Below are 20545 nucleotides of genomic sequence, written 5' to 3' on the forward strand. Positions count from 1 at the left end.
CTTACGTTTAGAAATAACATGGGATTGATAAAAACGGAGGTGGGGAAAGATGGATTACGTTAGGGAAATGGAAATGAGTTTCCTTTTTGCCATATGACATGAGCAGGAAGTAAACAACCCTGAATTGGAGCCAATGTGGAAGAAAGGACCTGGTATAGATGACCCAGGAGGGGTCCAGAAAGGGGCCAGGACCTGACAATGGGGCCTAGGTTTTTCACCAATACAAAGTCATACATGGATTTGTAGCCAATCCTCTTTTTTGGGGGCCCCAAACCTGCTCTTGGAAGCCCTGGCCTTACCTGAATGGAGGTTGTAAGGTAGGCTGTACTTGTACTCAGAACTGGATGAGTTGGGCAGAACCTCATTATTGGGGCCCCTAAAAACCAGGCAGGAGTTAAGTCTTTATGTACTGGAAACAGGGAGCTGCTGCAAGTTTCAGAGAAAAGAAAAAAACATGATAAAAGAGAAAATAGAACTCAAGTGAATCAATTTGACAAACTTTTTCGTAATAGATTGCAGGGTGGGGTGGAGGTACAGGCACAGCTTCGAGCTCAGGAAGGTAGTCAGAAAGGAGGCTACTTGGAAATGGAGCTCAACAGGCTGGGAGAGGGAGATGGAGAAGGAAACAAGCAAAGAGAACCAAAATACATGTCAAATGAAGAATGCACAGGCCTTAGTGACTAATCACAGCACCAAGAAAAGGGTTAAATAAAACTATGGTGACTGACACACGGGGAAGTTGGGAGAGCGAGGTGATTCTACATGTTGAGTTTGAAGGGAGAGCAAGACATCCGAACAGAAACATGAATAGACAGAAATTTGAGACAGATGAAGTGATGAAACAGGACAGGAAAGATAATCCAGGGAAACAACAGCATAGAGAAAAAATTTCATTTTCCAAGAAAAGATTTAGAAACAAGCATCTGCTTTGTTTAGAGCATTTTTTAATAAAGAGAACTATGCTAAGGTAAGAAATCCTACACTAATGTTACATTTCACAAACCATCTCCAAAAATAAAATAACAAAAGACTTTTGCTTCTGAAAATTATGCTGATTCTAGTGACAAAATCATTTGCTTTCTCATGAAAGTAGCAGATATTAAAGGTAAAAAAATGCTTTTTAATTATATTTGCTCACAATTGATCATTAAAATACTATTTCTGATAACTTAAGAACTGATGCACTTAATTCTCTCTTCAGTCTTAAAGTTTACAAATTGTCTAAGAGCATATGGATCTCATATCATATGAGAACCTGCTGAAGGGACTTGAATCCTGGTGAATGGAAGACTTGGGAAGAAATGGCAGCTACATTCAAATACATACAGGACTTTCTTGTGGCAGTTTTACTTAGGAGTAAAATTCGAAACAATGGAGGTCACAGGGATGTGAGTTCTAATTCCTAACAGTCAAAGCTGTCCTGAGATGGAATGTATGAAGGTATTTAAGCATAGGCAGTCAGGACAGTCTGCAGAAAGGACTCAAGCACTAGAAGAGCAGATGGACCAGACAGCCTTGTAAGGTTCCTTCTAACCTTAAGAGCCTAGAAACGTCCTCAAGTCTGACAGCCAATGTGATGATTCGGCTACATGAGCGCTTAAAATCAAAATGCCCTTGGTAATCCTATGCAGAGCTCAATTTAAGAGCCTCTGAACATTCAGCTTTAAGAAGAGGAATGAAAGATGTCATTCTGCTATCAAGTGTTAGCTGACCAACAAATATTAAAATCACTATTTTCCCCCAAGTAAAATATAGTTGGGTATACACACCAAATGTTGTTGTATGCATCTAGGCATTCCGGTTTAACATTGTGAACTGAAACAAAAGAAAATTCAACAATAAACTTATGAACAAAGAGAAAAAAGTCAACTCTATGAAGATAGCAAATCTATCACTCACACTGTAATTTGTATAGACTGCTTGTTTCCTTTTTGGCTAGGAGATTAGAGTGAGCATCTTTTCTTGGATCAACTTTCCGGACAAATAAGGATTTTAACCAGCTGTCTTCTCGAGGTCTGTTATTGGAAGACGTCAATCTCCTATGGAATAACAAATATAAAAATTTGAGTCTAATCAGAGGTACAAAGATGTCTTTAAATAGCGTCATATAGTACATTGTTTTCATCAACTCATCAATCCATTTAGCAAACACGCTGTGAGTACCTATTCTAGGCACTGTTCTAGAACCTGGGATACCACAAAATGTCCACCTTCCATTACGATAGCATGCACTCTAAACAGCAGGAGCAAAGTGTAAAAGATGTAACTTGTGGCTCTCCTAAGAGAGTTCCCATGTTTATCTTTGCAATTTATGCTATGTGTTTTTCCCTTCTCCAAAGCAATTTTTGACAGAAAAAATATACATGGAAACCTAGAGTAATCAAATTCATAGGGAAAGAAAGTAGTTTGGTAGTTGCCAGGAGCTGAAGGGGGGAAATGGGGAGTTATTGTTTAATGGGTTCAGAGTTCAGTTTGGGAAGACGACAAAGTTCTGGAGATGTGATGGTGGTGTTGTTTGTACACCACCAAGTGTACTTAATGCTACGGAACTGTACACTTAAAAATGGTTAAAATAGGGCCGGCCCCGTGGCTTAGCAGTTAAGTGCGTGCGCTCTGCTGTTGGCGGCCCGGGTTCGGATCCCGGGCGCACACCGAGGCACTGCTTCTCCAGACATGCTGAGGCCGCGTCCTACATACAGCAACTAGAAGGCTGTGCAACTATGACATACAACTATCTACTGGGGCTTTGGGAGAAAAAAATAAAATAAATTAAAAAAAAAAATGGTTAAAATAGCAAATTTTATGTTACATATACTTTACCACAATAAAAAAATGTGAAAAGAAATATATAGGGAAAATGAAGTAAATTCTTTCTTTTAAAAAAATTATTTTACCCCTAAACTAAATTAACCTTAGAATCAAGACTTGTAACTGTCACAAAAACCTAAGAATACAACTTCATTAACACAGAAATAATTTGTTAATTTTCATCTTACAACTGAGTTTCTACTATATATGCTGTCAGAAAGTGAGGATAAATTTGACTGAAGTAACAAACTATACTTTAACCATGAACTGTAAAGTGCATGTTTAACTCCCATATACTTGCGAGTGGGATTACAAATTTGCATACCTTCCCTAGAGGGCAGTGTGGCATTATCTATATCGAAATTAAAACTGCGTAGGCCTTTTGGCCCTGTTAAGTGCAGGACATAACTGCACTTGTACTTACGTCCTACAGGCAGCTATATTTAGACAAGTGCATAAAGGTGAATGCACTAGACTGTTCACTACTGCCTTGTTTCCAGTTTTTTCCTGTAAAGGCAATGTGGATATCCATTAACGGGCACTGGTCAAATAAATTAGGGAATATTCAAAATCAGAATAGACTGCAATCATTAAAGAGAGGTAGAGCTACATGCATTGATATGTTGATATCTCTGAGATAAATTGCGTGGAAAAAGCAGAACAGTACCATAAATGCACAAATAAAGTGACTGTTAATAGTGATGACAACTGGGGCATGGGGTGGGAGTAGAGATCTTTCCTTTTCATTGTATAACCTTCTAGACTATTTGAAATTTTCCCATATACATATATTATTTTTATATTTAAAAATTAGCTAAAATATCAAAAAGTGCATGTTTAGAAACCCCTGTATAGGTAAGGTATATAGGTATGTATATAGAACCTGAAAATAAGATTTTAAAATTAGAACCTGGTTGAGACTCATCCTCTTCCTAATCTCACATAGCCACATTCAAATGGCAAACCGTGTCTCTTCATCTTCTCCATTTTAACTCAAACTTACATACAGTAAAATTTACTTTTTTTGGCATGCAGTTCTACAAGTTTTGACAAATGCATAAAGTCATGAAACCACCATCACAATAAGATACAGAACAGTTCCTTTACTCCCTAAAATTCCTCCTTTTGTAATCAACCCTTCTCCCCACTCTCAATTGCTAGCAACTACTGATGTTTCTGTCCCTATAGTTTTGCCTTTTCCACAATGTCTCATATATGGAATCATACAGAATGTAGCTTTTTGAGTCCGCGTCCATTCTTTCTGCACAATCCCTTTTATAAGTGATGACCGTCATCTCTGGCCAGGGCTACTACAGCATATATCTTTACAGTTTTGATCTTAACTGATGCACACATAAATGATCTTTGCTGCCCTTTGCTAGATCATGCCAAGAGCAGTAATGTGCTGGGATTCCAAATGGCCAATATAAATGCTTAGGATCTTATTCAGTGCTTCAAAACAAGGTTGGGATGCTGACAGGCCAGTGCGAGCCTCTTCTATAGAAACACTAGATGATTTTCTACAGACAGTCGTCCCTCGGTATCCGCGGGGGATAGGTTCCAGGATTCCTTGCGGATACCCAAGTCCCCTATATAACATGGTGTGGTATCTGCATATAGCCTGCGCACATCCTCCCCTCCACTTTATCTCTATGTTACTTACAACACCTAAAACAATGCAAATGCTATGTAAATAACTGTAAATACAATGTAAAAACTGTACTGTTTAGGGAACAATGACAAGGAGAAAAAGTCTGTACATGTTCAGTACAGATGCAACCACTGTAGGCCTTTGAGCTCACAGACACGCGGAACCTGGGATACAGAGGGGCCAACTGCATTTCCAATCTGCCTAGCAGGCCTGCCTAAGGACGCAGACACCACAACGCAAATGTAAGAGGAAAAGAAGGAGTGACCCCAGGTAATAAGGAAGGGGACTTGGAATTTAAACAAGAGGCAAGAAAAACTCATGAGATGCAAACTTTCCCATTGCCTCATGAGATGAACATGTAGATTCTACATTACAATAATACAAATTCCTATTCTTATTCAACTATGGTGCTTTAGAAATAATAGAACTCTAAATTTCACATGTTATATTGGCAGCCTTTTTCTTTTTTTGCTTAAAGAGTCAACTTGCTGCTTTAACGAACCAATATTACAGAGCAATTTTCTCTCTGTAAGATGTTCTTTTAATTTAAAAAACAATTCATAGGATATTATCACAAATAGCTAGAAGCCAGATAAAAAGACTTTTGAATGATGTAAGCTTACAAACATACAAACATAATATACAAATATAAAATTAACAATGTTTTCCATAAATAATGATCAAGAAATATCAAAGTATTTTTTCAAATCCTTCAAAGATTAAAAAGCAGCAAGCTCAAACTAAATAAGCAAAATAACAAGTTAATATCAGTATATGCAATTTTTCTTGTAAGTGCATAGAACAAAAATATATAGTCCTAAAAACGCCATTTGTAAAAAGATGTTGGAAATCCCTCCACTTTGCTTTTATTATATGTTAAAATTCCTGAATTAAGAAAGTTTTAATGGGGCCGGCCCCGTGCCTTAGCGGTTGAGTGCGCGCTCTGCGTTCGGATCCTGGGCGCACATCAATGCACTGCTTCTCCGGCCATGCGAAGGCCGCGTCCCGCATACAGCAACTAGAAGGATGTGCAACTATGACATACAACTATCTACTGGGGCTTTGGGGGAAAAAATAAATAAATAAAATTATAAAAAAAAAGAAAGTTTTAATTGTGGTACGCCTGAGGGAAGGACAGAGAGTTAAGGTAGAAGAGACACAGCTTTCCCCATATGTTTCCACTGACTCATTTTTATTTTTGGATATTTTTAAGTACATGTTTAACCCCATACTCCTAGTAAATAAGCTTAAAGGACTTATGACAGCACCAGATACATGGTGAAAGATTAAAAAACTAAGTTTTTAAAACTTCTTTTTCAATAAAACAAAACTTTTAAAATTAAAAAGAAAGAAATTATATATACACACTATTAGCCCTTTAGCAAAAACCAAAATCATATGCTGTTTGTTTTCAATTCCCTCTTTGATTATATAAATAAACTAATTCCGAAGAAGGCAATTTTCTAAATGAATCATGGTCAAATTTATTTCACTAAAAATAAAAACACTTGTCAATTTGTTTAAAGTGTTCTATACACACCACATTTTGTGATATTTGCTTAATAATTTCATGAAGCAAAATGGCAAGCATATAAAATTAGTGATACACAAAGTAGCAAGTTTTAAGATTTGCTAATGGGACTTTGTTTTTTCTTTATTTTAGATTTTAAGTTTACTAAACAGAAATTATGTTAAAAATTTTGGGGGGTTAAATAAACTCTTAAGCTTGTTATAACAATTATGAACAATTAAGAAAGGGGTACAACGAAAATTTCTAAAAATATCAGCACTGGGAATTTCATTTAAAATAAGAAATACTCATCAAAGCAACCACTACTAATAGTTTTTAAAGTATCCTTTAGAAATGCATAGACAAGCTTATGTCATCTGTACATATACTGATATTTAATTTCTATGGCATTTAATACTTTATAAAATAAGAGAGCATAATAAAGAATTATCGGCAGACTACATCTGGATGGGGGAAAAAATACCAAAGTAATTTTTCTCCTTCTCTTTAGAACTTAAGGGGATTACAGGTTAAAATGTACATACATACTGCTAGGCACTGGACTAGGCAGTTTGTCAATGTCATCTCACTTAATCCTCGGAACAACCTAGCAAGGAAGGGATTTTAAAGATTGGTTCAGAGAGGTTAAATGCCCTGAGCTAAAAAGTGGTAAAATAAAAATATGAACCCAGATCTAACTATAAAGTTCAAAATATTTTCACTAATAAGGATACCTCCTAAACAGAAATCTCCCCAATTGAGTATTCGTTCCAGATTTTAATAATACCAAAGGGATTTACTTTAGGATGGGTAAAATGAGGTAAGGGATATGGAAATGCTTTGTAAACTAAAGATGAGCCTCAGAAATAGTCAACATCATGGAACACACACCAGAACCTGAGCAGTGTTTGCTTGTGAACTTGGGTAGCAAGTCTTTTTTTTTGCAGTGAGGAAGATCAGCCCTGAGCTAACGTCTGATGCCCATCCTCTTTTTTTTTGCTGAGGAAGATTGGCCCTGAGCTAACATCCACGTCCATCTTCCTCTACTTTATATGGGACGCCGCCACAGCATGGCTCGACAAGCAGTGCATCGGTGCACGCCCAGGGTCCGAACTGGTGAACCCCGGGCTGCTGCAGCAGAGCGCATGCACTTAACTGCTTGCGCCACCGGGCCGGCCCCGCGATAGTCTTGACTAACGAAAAACAGTGTGGCCCAGCATTACCCCCAATTGACTGTCAAACTCTGAAATCTTTCCAAGTGTCAGGTGACCAAAGCTGCCTAATGTGCCCAGTCCATCTAGCTGTCCAAGCTGAATCATGGAAGAGGGTAGAAGTAGTTATGCCAACAGCTGTCAAGCTGATAAGATCCAGGCTGGGGTTCTTCATTGAGAGTGACAAACACCACTATCGGTCATCTTTACAGTATCATAAATATGTTGTTGTGTGGCACTTTACAGAGGGTTGGGTAGCAGGTAGTGCATTCTACAAAACACTAGCCTTTAAATAGAATAAGCATTATGTGCCAGGCTCTATGGATATAAAGATGAACCAGATGCCTAGCCTGTTCAGTCTCATGGGAAAAACCCACCAGTAAACAGCCAGAGTGGTCACGGATACTGTAGACTTACACACACACACCGTGGGAGCTCAAGGGAATGAACCATCGGCTTGGCCTGCAAGGAGTGAGAGGGACTCCGGTGGAGACATTCTGGGTCTGTCTTGGAGGACAAGAAAGACAGGTGAGGGAAAGTCAAAGGGAACATGTCCAGGGGATGGAGTCATGAAACTGTACGGCATATTTCTGGAGCAGCAGAGTTCAGGAAGGCAAGAGAACAGGGTGTGGGAGGATGGCAACATGGAGAATGGGAGGGCGAGGGGGGCAGGGTGGTTAGGCTCTTGTGCACCATACCTATCAGGTGGACTTTATCCTGTACACAGGTGTGATGCTAGCAAGTTTCCAAAAAAGATCTAGGTGTAAAAAGCAGCTTGGCAATGATGTGGTGGATGGCCTGCGGCAATAAAGGCAGGGAGCATTTAATACTCAATGGATAGACCTGGGTTAAGGTCTCTAACCCAGACCTAGATGGTCCTGGGTTAAGACAATGGCAGTGGGGATGAACAAGAAGGAATACATTCAAAAGATACTCCTGAGGTAAAAAGGAGAAGACATGGGTCCTGACTAGGTGTGGAAGCTGGTGGTGTGGTCGGAGCAAATCACAGAAGGGAAACATATTTAACACTGAGACCACAGGATGAGGCAGCAGTAGTGTAACGAGCTTTGTTCAGATGATCATCAAATCTATTGACTGTGCACTATATGTGCCAAGCACTGGGCCAGGCTGAGGATACAAAGATGAATTAACCTAGCCCTGACTTCACAGTGCTCAGTTTCCTGGTGGCAGCAGATAGACAAACATGATTATAGGCCAATGTGAGACGAGCTTCTGGATGGAGACATAGGGTGGTGGTGCAGGGTTGGGGTGGGGTGGGGGGTGGAGCGGAATCTAAGTGGGTCTGAGGGAGACATGGACCAACTCTCTGAGGAAGCACTTGTTGAGCTGAAGACTTGAAAGATGAGGAGCAGTTTATCAGGATGATGCCCGTGGGAAGAAGGACATTCTAAGAAACAGAACTACACCCACCAAAGCCAGGAGTGTGCGAATACTACGGAGGTGAGCGGGAGAGAGGAGGCTGAAGGGCCCGATCCAAAGAAGAGTCCTGCATTAAAGCAGTAGCTCCCTGACTCCCCTCCCTACTCCAGTAAGTCTGTCTTCCACACTGCTGCTCAAGAGAGCTGTTCTCCTACTTTTCATTTTGAAAAACTTCACCGAGAAGATGAAAGAACAGTGTAATAATGAAGAACGGTATAAAGAACAGTCTCTATGCCCTGCATCTACACGAAAAAATGAACATTTTATCATTTAAAGCCTCTCTCTATATACATTTGCTTTTTTATTTCTACCAAACCATTTGAAAGCACAGTGCACATATTATGATACTTCATCCCTAAATATTTCAGCATGCATCTCCTAAGAACAGAAAGCCACAATGCTATTTTCACATCTAAGGAAAATAATAATTCTATAATATCTAATCTCCACTCCATATTAAAATGTCCCCAATTGTTCCCAAAATGTCTCTTATAGTTTTTCTTGGCGGGCGTGGGGAGGAGTGGAAGTGAAGAGGGATTAGGATCCAGTCAAGGTTCCGTCATAGAGATCTTTCTAACAGGAAAATGTTCTGCCCAGAATTCTTTAGTCGTCCACTTCACCAACGGGTTCAAGTCCATACTCTTCTTAGGAATCCAGACAAGTGCTGCCAAGAGCTGAGCTAGGGGAGTGGTGATAGAGAACACAGAGCCAACACACGCTGGAAGCAGAACTGACAGATGTGGCAACCAACTAGATGGCAGGGAGCAGGAGGGGATGGGCTGGGGGAAGACCTTCTGGTTTCTGGCCTGGGCCACTTAACGGAACATATTCCATTACTGGGGAGAGAGAACCCAGGAGGAGCAAGTAGGTTTTTCAGGAGGAAGATGAGTTAAATTCTGGGTATATAAGCATCTCAAGCACCTGTGGGACACCAGTGCAGTGTCTAGTAAGCTGCTGGAACTGTAAGCTGGCAAGTAAGTCTCCTAGGAAGACTTCCTCCTCCCCCTCTGAAAACGTTCTAGAGTGCAAGGTCACTCACAACACCCGTTGGCAAATCCAGTTTCTTCCGTCATCTTACTTAACCTTTTAGCAGCATCTGGCACAGCTGACCACTCCCTCCTTGAAATATCTCCCGCTGGGCACTGTCAGATAACAATGACCTCACTGGCTGCTCTTTCCCAGCCTCCCTTGCCGCCTCTCCTTCCTATATCCAGCCTATAAATGTTGACACATCCCAGGGCCTGTTTCTCAGCCCCTTCTCTAGCCACACTCTCTCCTCAAGCAATCTCATCCATTCCTACGGTTTTAAAAAATGCTTTATTATGAAAAATTTCAATTAAATACGAAATATATAATGAAACCCATGTATCTATCAACATTTAGCATTCCTATATGCTGATAACCCCCAAATGTTACCTCTAGCCCACATATCTTCTTTGAGGAGTCATACAGATCAAGCAGGTCAACTGCCTACTTGGCCTTCCCATCTGAACAGCTCACAGCCAACTCAAACTTCACCAGATTCAAAACTGCTCTGGATCACCCCCTCCACCCAGCACCTGCTCCTCCTCCTCCTCTACATTACTAGCAAGCTCCCAGGCGGCAAGGACCTTGTGTGCCTCATTCACTGATGTTTCTCAACAGCGCCTGGCACATGGTGGGCACTCATATACCTATGGAAAAAATGACTCTCAGTAAATGGCACCAGCATCTGCCCAGATGGCCATTACCCCGGATTCTGTCCCCTTTCTAAAGTCAGACCGATCTTTTAAAAACGTAGATCAGTTCATGTTACACTAGAGTTTATACCTTTAAATGTCTTCCATGGCTCTCAGAATAAAATCCAAGCTCTCTGAGATGGCCTGTAAGGCCCAGAATTATCTGGCCCCGCTCTTTGCCACCTCTCCTCCAGCCAGTCTTCCCTTCACTCCTGTGCTACAGCCTCCTAGACTTTTCTGGGGTTTCCCAGTATTCATGACTCCTTCCCAGTCAGGGCTTTCATGCACACCGACCCTTCAGGTCTCAGCTTAACATCACCTTCTTGGAGAGGCCTTCCATGATCTCATGTGGTAGGTTTCCTGATTTTCTCTCACAGCACCTACCTCAATCTGTAAGTCTATGTGGGTCTTTATTTCCACCATGGCTTCCTTGGGATAGTGACCATGGCTATTATGCTCAGTTCCAAAGGGCTTCAGAGACAATGTATACATTCAATATTTGATAGAATTAGTGACAACTCCAGTTACTAGCTTTGTGACCTTGGGCACTTTAGGCAGACACGTTGGGTGAACACGTTCAGTCTCAGCTGTCTTTTTTGGAAAGAAGAAACTATGAATTTCATGGGCTCATATCGCTTGTGTGAAAAAATAAGACACTCAGTATTTGCTCAATAACAGGATAAAAATAAAAGGAGGCTGATGTGTTAATCAACTTGAAAACATAAACATCAAATTTGGAAATACAAGTTCAGCATCAGTCCGAGGAAGGGCGCTGGGCCTGAAGCCTGACGAACTTGGGTTCAAATGCCTTTTCTAGCTATGTGTGAGGTTCCATCTCATCTCTAAAATGCAGATCCTCTTCCTTCTTAAGATTGCTACTAGGATTAAGTTAAATAAGCCGTATTATATAAAGCTTCCAGCACCACAGTAAGAGTTTAACAAACAGGTAGTTCCTTTGCTCTTTCATTTTTAAGTGCCAACCGTATTTTCTAGAGGCTCACTATTTAATTAAAAACAACAAAAAGGTTAACATTTAAATTACGCGTTGTAAAGAAAGCGATCAAGCACACCTATGGGTAAGTTAGCATGGGCTTTGGCTTTTGAATGTGGAAAAGGGGACATGGATACGTCAAAGTGGTGGATTCAGCAAACCAAACATTTCACCCAATGAGGCTAGGAAAAAAGTTTAAGCATGAACCCAACGCCTACTCAGTGCTGATAACTGTAAATACTTTTGATCCGCTACCTATTTTAAAATGCAAGTCAAAGACTGTTCGTAGTGCTGAGCCCTCCTCACTACTCCCGCCCTCCCCTCAATGAGGGCCCACCGGGGACGACGCGTTATTTTATTTCTTCCTCACAACCACCTAAGAGGTAAGTAGCGTCACTACCGCCATTTACAGATGCAGACGCCGAGGCTCGCGAGGGCGAGCAACTTGCTGAGGTGCCCGCGGGCAGCCGGCAGGCCGAGTCAGGGGCTGCGGCCTCCACCGCGCGCCCGCCACTCCGCCTCTGCTCCGAGCGGCGCCAGGTCAAGGTCCCGAGGGCCGGGCCCGTATGGCGGGCGGACGTGGCCTCGGCGCCGAGCGCCGTCCCCGCCGTGACCTTGAGTCCGGCCGGCCAGGAAGCCGCTCCGACCCTGTCGAGGCTCCCCGGCCCCGTGGACCGCGACCTTGGCCCCGCCGCCCCGCAGCCCTGCCCCGAGGGAGCGCGGCCGAGCCGGGGCGGAGAGCCGCGCCGGGTACCCCGCGCCCTCCGCCCCACGGCAGCTCCTCCCCGGCCGCTCCCGGAAAGGGTGGCGCTGCTCACCGGAGCCCGGGCACGAGGCTGCAGGGGGCGGCCTGCCGCAGGAAGCCTCCGGCCGAGGCCGCTCCACGGGCGCACAGCACTCGCGCCGCCATCTTGCTCCGGCGCCTCGGCTCCCACCGCCCGGGAAGCCGCTGACGCCGCCGCCGCCGCCGCCGCGACCCCTCCCCCGGCCGGGCCCGCCGAGGCTGGAGGGGGGCGGGGCGGGGCGGGGCGGGGCGGGGCGGGGCGCGCGGCCGCTGCAGCGAGGGGGCGCCGCCGCCAGGGGGAGCAGGGCGCGCGGCCGCGGCGGCCGAGCCCGCAGTGCGTCCGGGCGCGGGGAAGCGCGGCGGCTGCAGGAAATGAGCGGGAAGCCCGAGGGGAACCAATTGGGAGACAATAACTTACAGCGAAAGGACCTCTGTGGCCAGAACAGAGTGCGCGAAAGGAACATGGGCGTGGCTTGACAAGGAAGGAGGAACATTGTTGCTAGGGGAATCCAGGGCCTGGAGGGCAAAGCTGTGAGGCGGGCTTCTCCCCGAAAACCATTTGAATTTGTGCTATGTAAATAGATTGCCTTTACAAAAATAAATCAATAACGCTTTAATGAAAGCATTCTGGGTGGAAACATGCACAAGTTCTCTCGCAGTCTCGGGACTACGTTGTTCCTGTTCATTTCAGCACTGGTTGGCGCTGGCCCCATCCCTGCCCTCAAGCCGTCCCAGTCTAGGGAGGCAGGATGTGAAATGATGATTGGATCGGATGTGTCAAGTGTCGAAATGGAGAAGTTCCCAAGACGGGAAGGGAGGACGGACTGGAGGGCATGTAACCCGCAGTGGCTATGAAATCTAGGACAGACCTGGAGGAGCTGGCACAACAGCCCAATCCCAAGGCAGGAGGAACTGACCAGCGTAAGAAGGGAGGACATCTCCCTCTGACTGAGGAAACGATTTAAACAAAGCCGTGAATCAGGATGGCACTGTTCGGGGGAAAAAGTATCCTGCGGTAAGATAAAAGAGCCACAAATGTAACCATGAAAACTGCAACCAAGCCAAAGTGGGCAGAAAGGGGGCTAGGCAGGGAGGAGCAGAGGCCCCAGTCACCAAGGGGAACATTTCAAGGCCAGTGCGGGTCTGCAGAAGCTAAGGGGAAGATGCCATCAGGACTGGGGAGCTGGGAGGTCTCTGCTACCCAGGCAGGTCTCTGCGTAGAAAGAGTTAGGGGCAGGAACCGGTCTTGTGGCCTGAGGGGTTCTCTGAAGCTGGTAATCTGGGAGGTGAAGGAAGTGTCCGGGCTCAAGGGGTGCAGTTTTCTGCCTGGAGCAATGTTTGAACCCGTTAATATGGCAAGGAGCCACCAAGGAGGACAGAAATGGGTCTTGTGGATGCTGGAGTGGCAACAAGGATTTGCCCCAGACCAGAGAGATGCATTTGTATCTTGCAGGCCAGAGGAAAGAAGGTCAAGGAACACAAAGACAGGAGGCTAGAGGCTGTGTGGCTGAGGGAGTTCCTGATGTCACCTGGCTTATGCTTAGTAACGCTGTAGAGGCTGGATGGTCCCAAAAGGGAGGCTGAAGGGAGCTCTCCCCAGGGTGGAAAGGACATGTCCCAATCCTGCACAGTGTGAGGCAGGGCCTCTTCAAGCCAGTGGTGTCAATGTGCCTCTGTGACTTTCTCACACATTGCCCCAATTTCTCAGCTCTATTTCAGGAGACAGACTCTTTCAAATCTATTTTTGCTGAAATGTCAACTTGGTAGACATTTCTTTGCTGACCTTGCTTTTCTGTTATTTAGTGTTAGGGCACTCATTCTGCATTTTTTTCTCCACTATCGTTTTGCTCTGGAGTTCCATTAACCCAGTGCTTTTTACTGGGGAGAGGTAGTCTTATTTCACAGATGTGTGGCTTAGGTTACTCAGTGCCATGGAATTAATATGGTGCATCTTCCTGGAGTATAATTTTTACACCAAGATTTTCAGGAAAAATATCTTAAGATAAAATGATACCTTAGAGCATATGTAAACATTTAAAATACTTGAGCTTTTAGAGATGGCTTGGACAGGCGTCCTGTCCCTTCCAGGATAACTGGTACCACATAGCCCCACCTGCCAGAGACCTAGACACTTCTTAGATGCTTCCTTATTGCTCACCCTTCCTGGTACCAAGCCCTGAGGGCTCTACTTTAGAACATCATGTATCCAACCTCTTTTCATCTTCCCTGCCCAACTCAGTTTAGGTCTTAGGACTAGTTTTTGAACAGGTCACCGTCTCCCTACCGCTAATCTTTCCTCTTCCAGTCCATTCTCTACACTGATGCTGTTCCTTTTATTGAAATGTGAATCTAATTATATCACTCTCTTTAAAAACATTACATAACCCACCACCACTTACAGTATAATTCCTGCCTATTTCTCCAGTTCCACTCTTGTTTAAAATGTCCAAGCAGTTAAGTGCGCCCGCCGACGCACCGCTTCTCCGGCCATGCTGGGGCCGCGTCCCACATGCAGCAAATAGAAGGATGTGAAACTGTGATGTACAACTACCTACTGGGGCTTTGGGGGGAAAAAAAAAAATTAAAATGTCCAAGCAGTCCTCACCAGCTTCCCGAACCCCTTGGTTGTGCTCCTTTCTCTCATACTTTGAGGACTTTACCCTCTGCCTGGAATGCCCTTTCCACACTCCTCATCTACTAGCCTGGAGACTCTTCCTTTACGATTCAGTTCTAGCATCATCTCATCTCTTCTGGGAAGTTACCCTAATTTCTCCCCGACCCGTGCGCTCCTCTTTGCCATGAGGGCACCTGTACGTACCTCCTCCACTAGAGTATGAGCCTTGAGAGGGTGGGTGTTGCCTGTGGTCCTTGCTGAAACCCTGTGCTTGTAGAATACACATATTAGTTGAGGTTGAAATACGCTCCAAGTCTCTTTTAGGAGCCAGAAGACTGAAATATATAGCTCAATGTTTCATCAGGTCAAAATCTAAGTTATCATAGTGTCTTAACGAACAGCAACAACACCTGAAACCCTCCAACTCAAATGCACGTGTGAGAAGTTCTACAACTTCATCAATGTATCAGATTTATTTTTTATTTTTTTTGTGAGGAAGATCGGCCCTGAGCTAACATCTGCCAATCCTCCTCTTTTTGCTGAGAAAGACTGGCCCTGGGCTGACATCTGTGCCCATCTTCCTCCACTTCATATGGGATGCAGCCACAGCATGGCTTGACAAGCGGTGTGTCGGTGCGTGCCTGGGATCTGAACCGGCAAACCCCGGGCCACCGCAGCGGAGCGCGCGCACTTAACTGCTGCACCACCGAGTCGGCCCCAATGTATCAGATTTTAAGAACTCATTCCTATTTAATCTAGCCTAGGATATAGGATAAAAGTGACATAGAATTTTTAAGTTTTATTTTCTATGTGTCAACATTCTTACTAATACAGAGTTTAATCTGATAAAGTCTGACCCTAAGCATGTCATTTCCATTTGGAATTGGTTAGATCAAAGAAAAAAATTTAAATTAATTTTGAATATATACCATCAAAAATAAATATTCACTTAATGTGTTCTTATCTGTTTATGATATCAAAAGGTTTTCTCCCAAAGTAGAGGTTCTAAGATAAATTCAAGATTCCTTTGAATGAAAAAAAAAATATATACCTTCTAAAACAGTGAGCTTACAAAATAATGCAGTGGATTGTTAGGCACACTTTGTGTAACAGGAAAATATGTTCACTGAAAAGGAAATTTGAAACATGACCATAAACCTTTATGAAAAATTACAATAAGCCCTTTATTCATTTACTTTTAGCTATTTCATAAATACCAGAAGAGAAAGTGCACAGTTTGTGAAGAAACTTAGAAAAATTTCTTTTTCCATATAGCAAACATAAATCTTTCCCTTTGGCTCCCTCTTCCAATCCTCCTTCACTGTGTTGAAGAGATATTGAGTTCTTCCAGATTTTTGGTTAGGTGGGTGGTTTCTAAACTGACTGGACTCTCCAGGTACGTAGTTCCTGCACAGGGTTTTCCAGTCACTGGATCTATGACTCGTCCAACTTTGAAAATTATCTCAGCCAGTTCATGTTTCACATGCTTCGTTCGTGGGACGGGTAAAGCTTTGAGAAGCACGATATCGCCAACTGTGCACTGCTGAAGAGCATCGTGGGCAAAGTAGGTTTTTCGCTTATTAAAATACTGTTGAGAGGAGGAGGAACAAATCAGTGGTTCACATCTGTGATCTGGCAATGCAGTTTAGAATATGAAAAGGTAATGCACAGAAAACAACCTGGGACTTGTGGAAAAAAGGTAATATCCTTAAGGAGTCTTCCAATACAAAAATGAGCTGCTAATTCCTGGAAAACAGCAAGGACTTTTCCAGAGCTGATCCTGTCCCCAGCTCTCCGGCCTATTCCCTTCAGTACTCTTGCTCTATCAACTATCATCCTTCTCCACACTATTTAAATTCTTTCTTCTCAGTGGAACTTTTTACCCTAGCTTATAAACATGCTACTCTCACCCCATCTGTGTGATTTAGAACAAGTTACTTAACTACTCCAAGCTCAAGTTTTTTTTCCACCAAAAGATGAGGGTCCAATATCTCTACCTCTCAAGTTACCAAGAGAATTAAACATTATAATGTACATAAAGCACTTAGGTCTATGCCTGGCTCAAAGTACTGCGAGCAAGCAACGGATGATAGTTAGAGTCACCTATTCCTCATGACAACCCTGCTGCAGGAGGTTTTCCCATTTTACAGATGAGAAAAACAGGCTCAGGGAGCTTAAGTAAAGTGTACAGCTAGCAAACAACAGAGTCAGTATTCAAACTAAGATCTTCTGATCCTAAGGCCAATGATCATGCCGCCATTCTTCAGCTTGCTCCTACGTTTTTGATCCTAGGTAACAAACAGCATCTCTGCCTACCTATGTGCCCAACGAAACACGCTTGGCATTTCCCCCTACCCCCCTTGCACATCTAACAAATCAAGGACTCTGTGCCGTCTTTCTGAAACCTACTTTTCCCACTCCATCCCCATTGCTCCAAGGACCGTTCAGGTCCTTATCATTTCCATCCTGGACTTTTGCAATAGCCTCCTTACCCATTTCCTTACCTCCAGTCCTCATCCCTATCCCTATGTCTCCAAGTCTGTCTTTCCTTTGCTTAGAGGATGAGATCCAAAATACAACATAAAAGACCCTTCACAGTCCAGCTCCAATTGTTCTTGCATTCATCCAACAGTGCCTACTTAGTGCTAAGCTCTGGGCTCAACTTTGCCAAACCACTTGCTGTTCGTGCAGAACGCCATGCCCTTTCATGGCTAAACGAACTTCCACAAACTACTCATCCTGGCCAGAATGACTTCCCCCCAGGAAGGTCCTCTGGATAAAACCCTTTTTGAGATTCAGCTCAGATGTCTTTTAATCGAGGATGCTCTCCTCCAGCAACCTGGGAAGAAGAATGAGGTGTCCTGCTCTCTGCTCCCACGGTACTTTGCACATAGAACGACTAGCAGATTGGATTGAAATGAACTCTGTGTGTCCCTAGAATGTGAGTAGGAACCATGATTAATGCACTTTGCTATGCTCATGAACCAACACCGTGCCTGGTTTGAAGCAGATGCTCAACGCATCTTTACTGACAGGGAAGTGGTTTTCTGCTCAGAACCCAGAACACGCTGGTGATCTATCAATCCACCTGAAAACACAGATGTTCCTCACCTTCAATAAATAGGGATCCAGAACAAGCCTGGTTACCCGCACTTTAGCAGTTTTTTGCATTGCTGTCCCAATCACCTTCCCCACAATCCACTTGGCATGGACGGATGAACGAGCTACTGACATTATTATGTGGCTTTGGTCACCTGAAAAACAAATTTCAATGTTTAATATTCTGGTGGTTATGACTTGCCAAATGAATTTTGTCACTAGAACTGCCCAAGTTCAGAAACAGCTTTTGCTGGCCTTTTGCAATTACCACTTTAGAGATGCTTACACGTTTCACTATTTCCTTAACTACCCAACCTCCCCTCTTTATGCTGTTTACAAACCTGTAATTTTAACCTCTCTAAGCCTCAGTCTCCCCCTCTGCAAAATGGAAATAACATCAGGGCCTACTCACAGGAGTGCTTTGAGGATTTAACCTACAAGGCGCTAAATGGCGCGAACAAACGCTGGCCCTGCCTGGCGTCCTTCATTTCTGTCCATGCCGCTGGGCTGCCTCTCCCCAAAGGCTCAGAGCCCGGCTACTCGCGGCGCGCAGGGCCTAGGCGGAGCGGCCGGGGTGTCCTCCCCACTGAAGGAGACCTTGACTTGGGACTGCTTTCGAGATCAGTTAATACTGAGTCCATCCCGTCCGGCCTGGGGAAGGCTGGGGTGATTGATCCCTCCGCCCCGGGCAACCCCGAGGCCAGAAGACCCGACTCGCCTCAAGGGCTCTCGCGCGGCGACGCCTCGGGTCCCCGAAACCACTCTCACCCCAGCCGCGGCGCACGGCCAGCGCTCACCTCCCGACTCTGCTATCCCGGCGTGCGGCCTGCCGAGCGCCAGCCGGGGCATGACGGCATCACGCCGCACGCACGTCGCTCCGCCCCGGACCGCCCTCTCATTGGCCGCGGGTCCCCTCAGCCATGGGCGGGGTTAAAGTTAGGGCTCCGCCCACTTCCCCTTGAAAGAAGCCGCGGATCCTGGGTCTCTCGGGGTCTGTGAGCTTTTCTTTCCCCACGGCCGTCGCGGCAGGAGCTTGGCGGGGGGAGGGGTGGACGGATTCCGGCCTTTCCTTTTCTTATTCCATTTGGTTTCCTCTTCTTCCGTTGAGTTCCCAGTCATTGGACAAAGCCTTCCAAATCTAAGGAACTTCGTTAGTTCGTCAAACATTGAAACATTGAAGCTGCTAAATGCTGAGACTGAAATACTTAAGCATTTCTACCCCCACACCTGCTTTTAAGATAAACATCTGTAGATTTTTATATCCAGTATGATTTTAGGTGTTATTTCTCAGTATCTGTGAGATGGAGAGAAGTCCAGTGTGGGTACATAAATATGTGTGCCAATTATGAAGGAGTTAGATGGGCCAGAGTAGGCTGTTTGATGATGCCTTCTCAGATAGAGGGAAGACTGGGAATGTATTAGGCTCTTGTTTGGAAATTGCTAAGAGGAACAGAAAACAATAGGCTACTGGCACAGACAATTTGAGGGCTGAAATATGGATGTGGCCAATTGTCTTTGACCATTGAAACATCTTAGCAGCTGGTGAGAGGAGGCTGGAAACAATAAGAATTCATCCATACGCTAGACTGTCCAACACTCATTTCTTTCTTAGCAAACATTTACAGAACACTTATTCTCAGACTCCGTGCTAGGCACTGGGTGCAAAAGGATGAATCAAAGGGGACCCTTGCTCTCAAAAAGCCCACAGCCTAGTAGGGACAGGTGAGTAAAGAAACAATTATAAAACTAGGACAGATAATGAGAGCCTTGAGAAAGAAGTGCATGACTTTGGGGAGAGAGGAGACTTAATCAATACATAGCCCCTGCAAGGGGCCGTAGCTTGGGAAGACAGGGACATGAGATGTGGGGAGGGCATTTGAGGCAGAAAGGAGAGCATGTGCAGGGGTGCTGGGGTGTGGCAGAACATAGTATGACTAGCAGGAGTCTGGTACTGCCGGAATGTAGGATGAGAGGAAGAGTAGCAGGGATTGAAGCTGGACGGGCATAGGCCTCTACCTAGGAAGCGTTTCTCGTTAAGGACCTCACTTTTTCTTCTAAGTGATGGGGAACCTTTGAAAAATATGAGTAGCTTTGCTAGCTTTCAAGATCATTCTGGTAGGAGAGTGGAAGACCGAATAGAGGTCGGAGAGATTGGAGGCTGGGTGCTTTGTCAGGGATGGTGAAGACCTAAACTGGAGCGGGGGGAATGAAAGAGAGAAGGTGGATTGGAGAAGTGACTGGGAAATTGACTGGCTGTGTGAGCCAAGGGGACAGAGAGGAGGTAAGTGTGTGTGTGTGGCTTAAATAACAGAAATTTATTTTCTCACAGTTCTGGAGCCTAGAAGTCTAAGAACAAGGTGCTGTCAGGGTCAGTTTCTGGTGAGAACTCTCTTCCTGGTTTGCGGAGGGCCACCTTCTTGCTGTGGCCTCACATGGCCTTTCCTTTGTCTCTGTATGCACAGGGAGAGAGAGAGCACATGCTGGTGTCTCTTTTTCTTTATAAGGCCACCAATCTCATTGGTTAGGGCCCCACCCTTAAGATCTCATTTAACCCTAATTACCTCCTAAAGATCCTATCTCCAAATACCATTACATTGAAAGTTAGGGCTTCAACATATATATGAATACTGGGGGTGGTGGTTGGGGGGACGACACAATTCAGTCCATAACAATAAAATCAAAGAAGCAAAGTAAAAGCCTTGTAATCTTAAATTTGAAT

General features: G+C 44.4%; 2 protein-coding genes across 4 annotated transcripts in view; both read right to left on the bottom strand.

Annotated features, from left to right (window-relative positions):
• Window positions 1-12256, bottom strand: part of NIPSNAP2 (nipsnap homolog 2) — a 30379-nt gene extending 18123 nt beyond the window's left edge. For both annotated transcript variants that reach the window (XM_058569511.1, XM_058569510.1), the window contains exons 1-3: window positions 12148-12256; window positions 1900-2039; window positions 1770-1815 (exon numbers count right to left, since the gene is read on the bottom strand). In XM_058569511.1, the coding sequence (XP_058425494.1) occupies window positions 1770-1815; window positions 1900-2039; window positions 12148-12239 (278 nt within the window). In that variant the 5' untranslated portion in view covers window positions 12240-12256. The remainder of the gene's footprint in view (window positions 1-1769; window positions 1816-1899; window positions 2040-12147) is intronic.
• A 3706-nt stretch (window positions 12257-15962) lies between these two features.
• MRPS17 (mitochondrial ribosomal protein S17) lies at window positions 15963-18618 on the bottom strand. Of its 2 annotated transcripts, none has more exons than XM_058569524.1 (3): window positions 18545-18618; window positions 17839-17981; window positions 15963-16315 (listed from the first exon to the last, which is right to left on the bottom strand). In XM_058569524.1, exons 2-3 carry the CDS (start codon window positions 17959-17961, stop codon window positions 16046-16048), a joined length of 393 nt encoding a protein of 130 aa, XP_058425507.1. In that variant the 5' UTR covers window positions 17962-17981; window positions 18545-18618; the 3' UTR covers window positions 15963-16045. The 2 variants fall into 2 exon arrangements, with proteins under 2 accessions (XP_058425507.1, XP_058425506.1); XM_058569523.1 differs by having other exon boundaries at window positions 18239-18576.
• Between the last annotated feature and the right edge of the window lie 1927 nt (window positions 18619-20545).

Source organism: Diceros bicornis, chromosome 26, assembly GCF_020826845.1.
Source record: "Diceros bicornis minor isolate mBicDic1 chromosome 26, mDicBic1.mat.cur, whole genome shotgun sequence".
Classification (NCBI taxonomy): domain Eukaryota; kingdom Metazoa; phylum Chordata; class Mammalia; order Perissodactyla; family Rhinocerotidae; genus Diceros; species Diceros bicornis.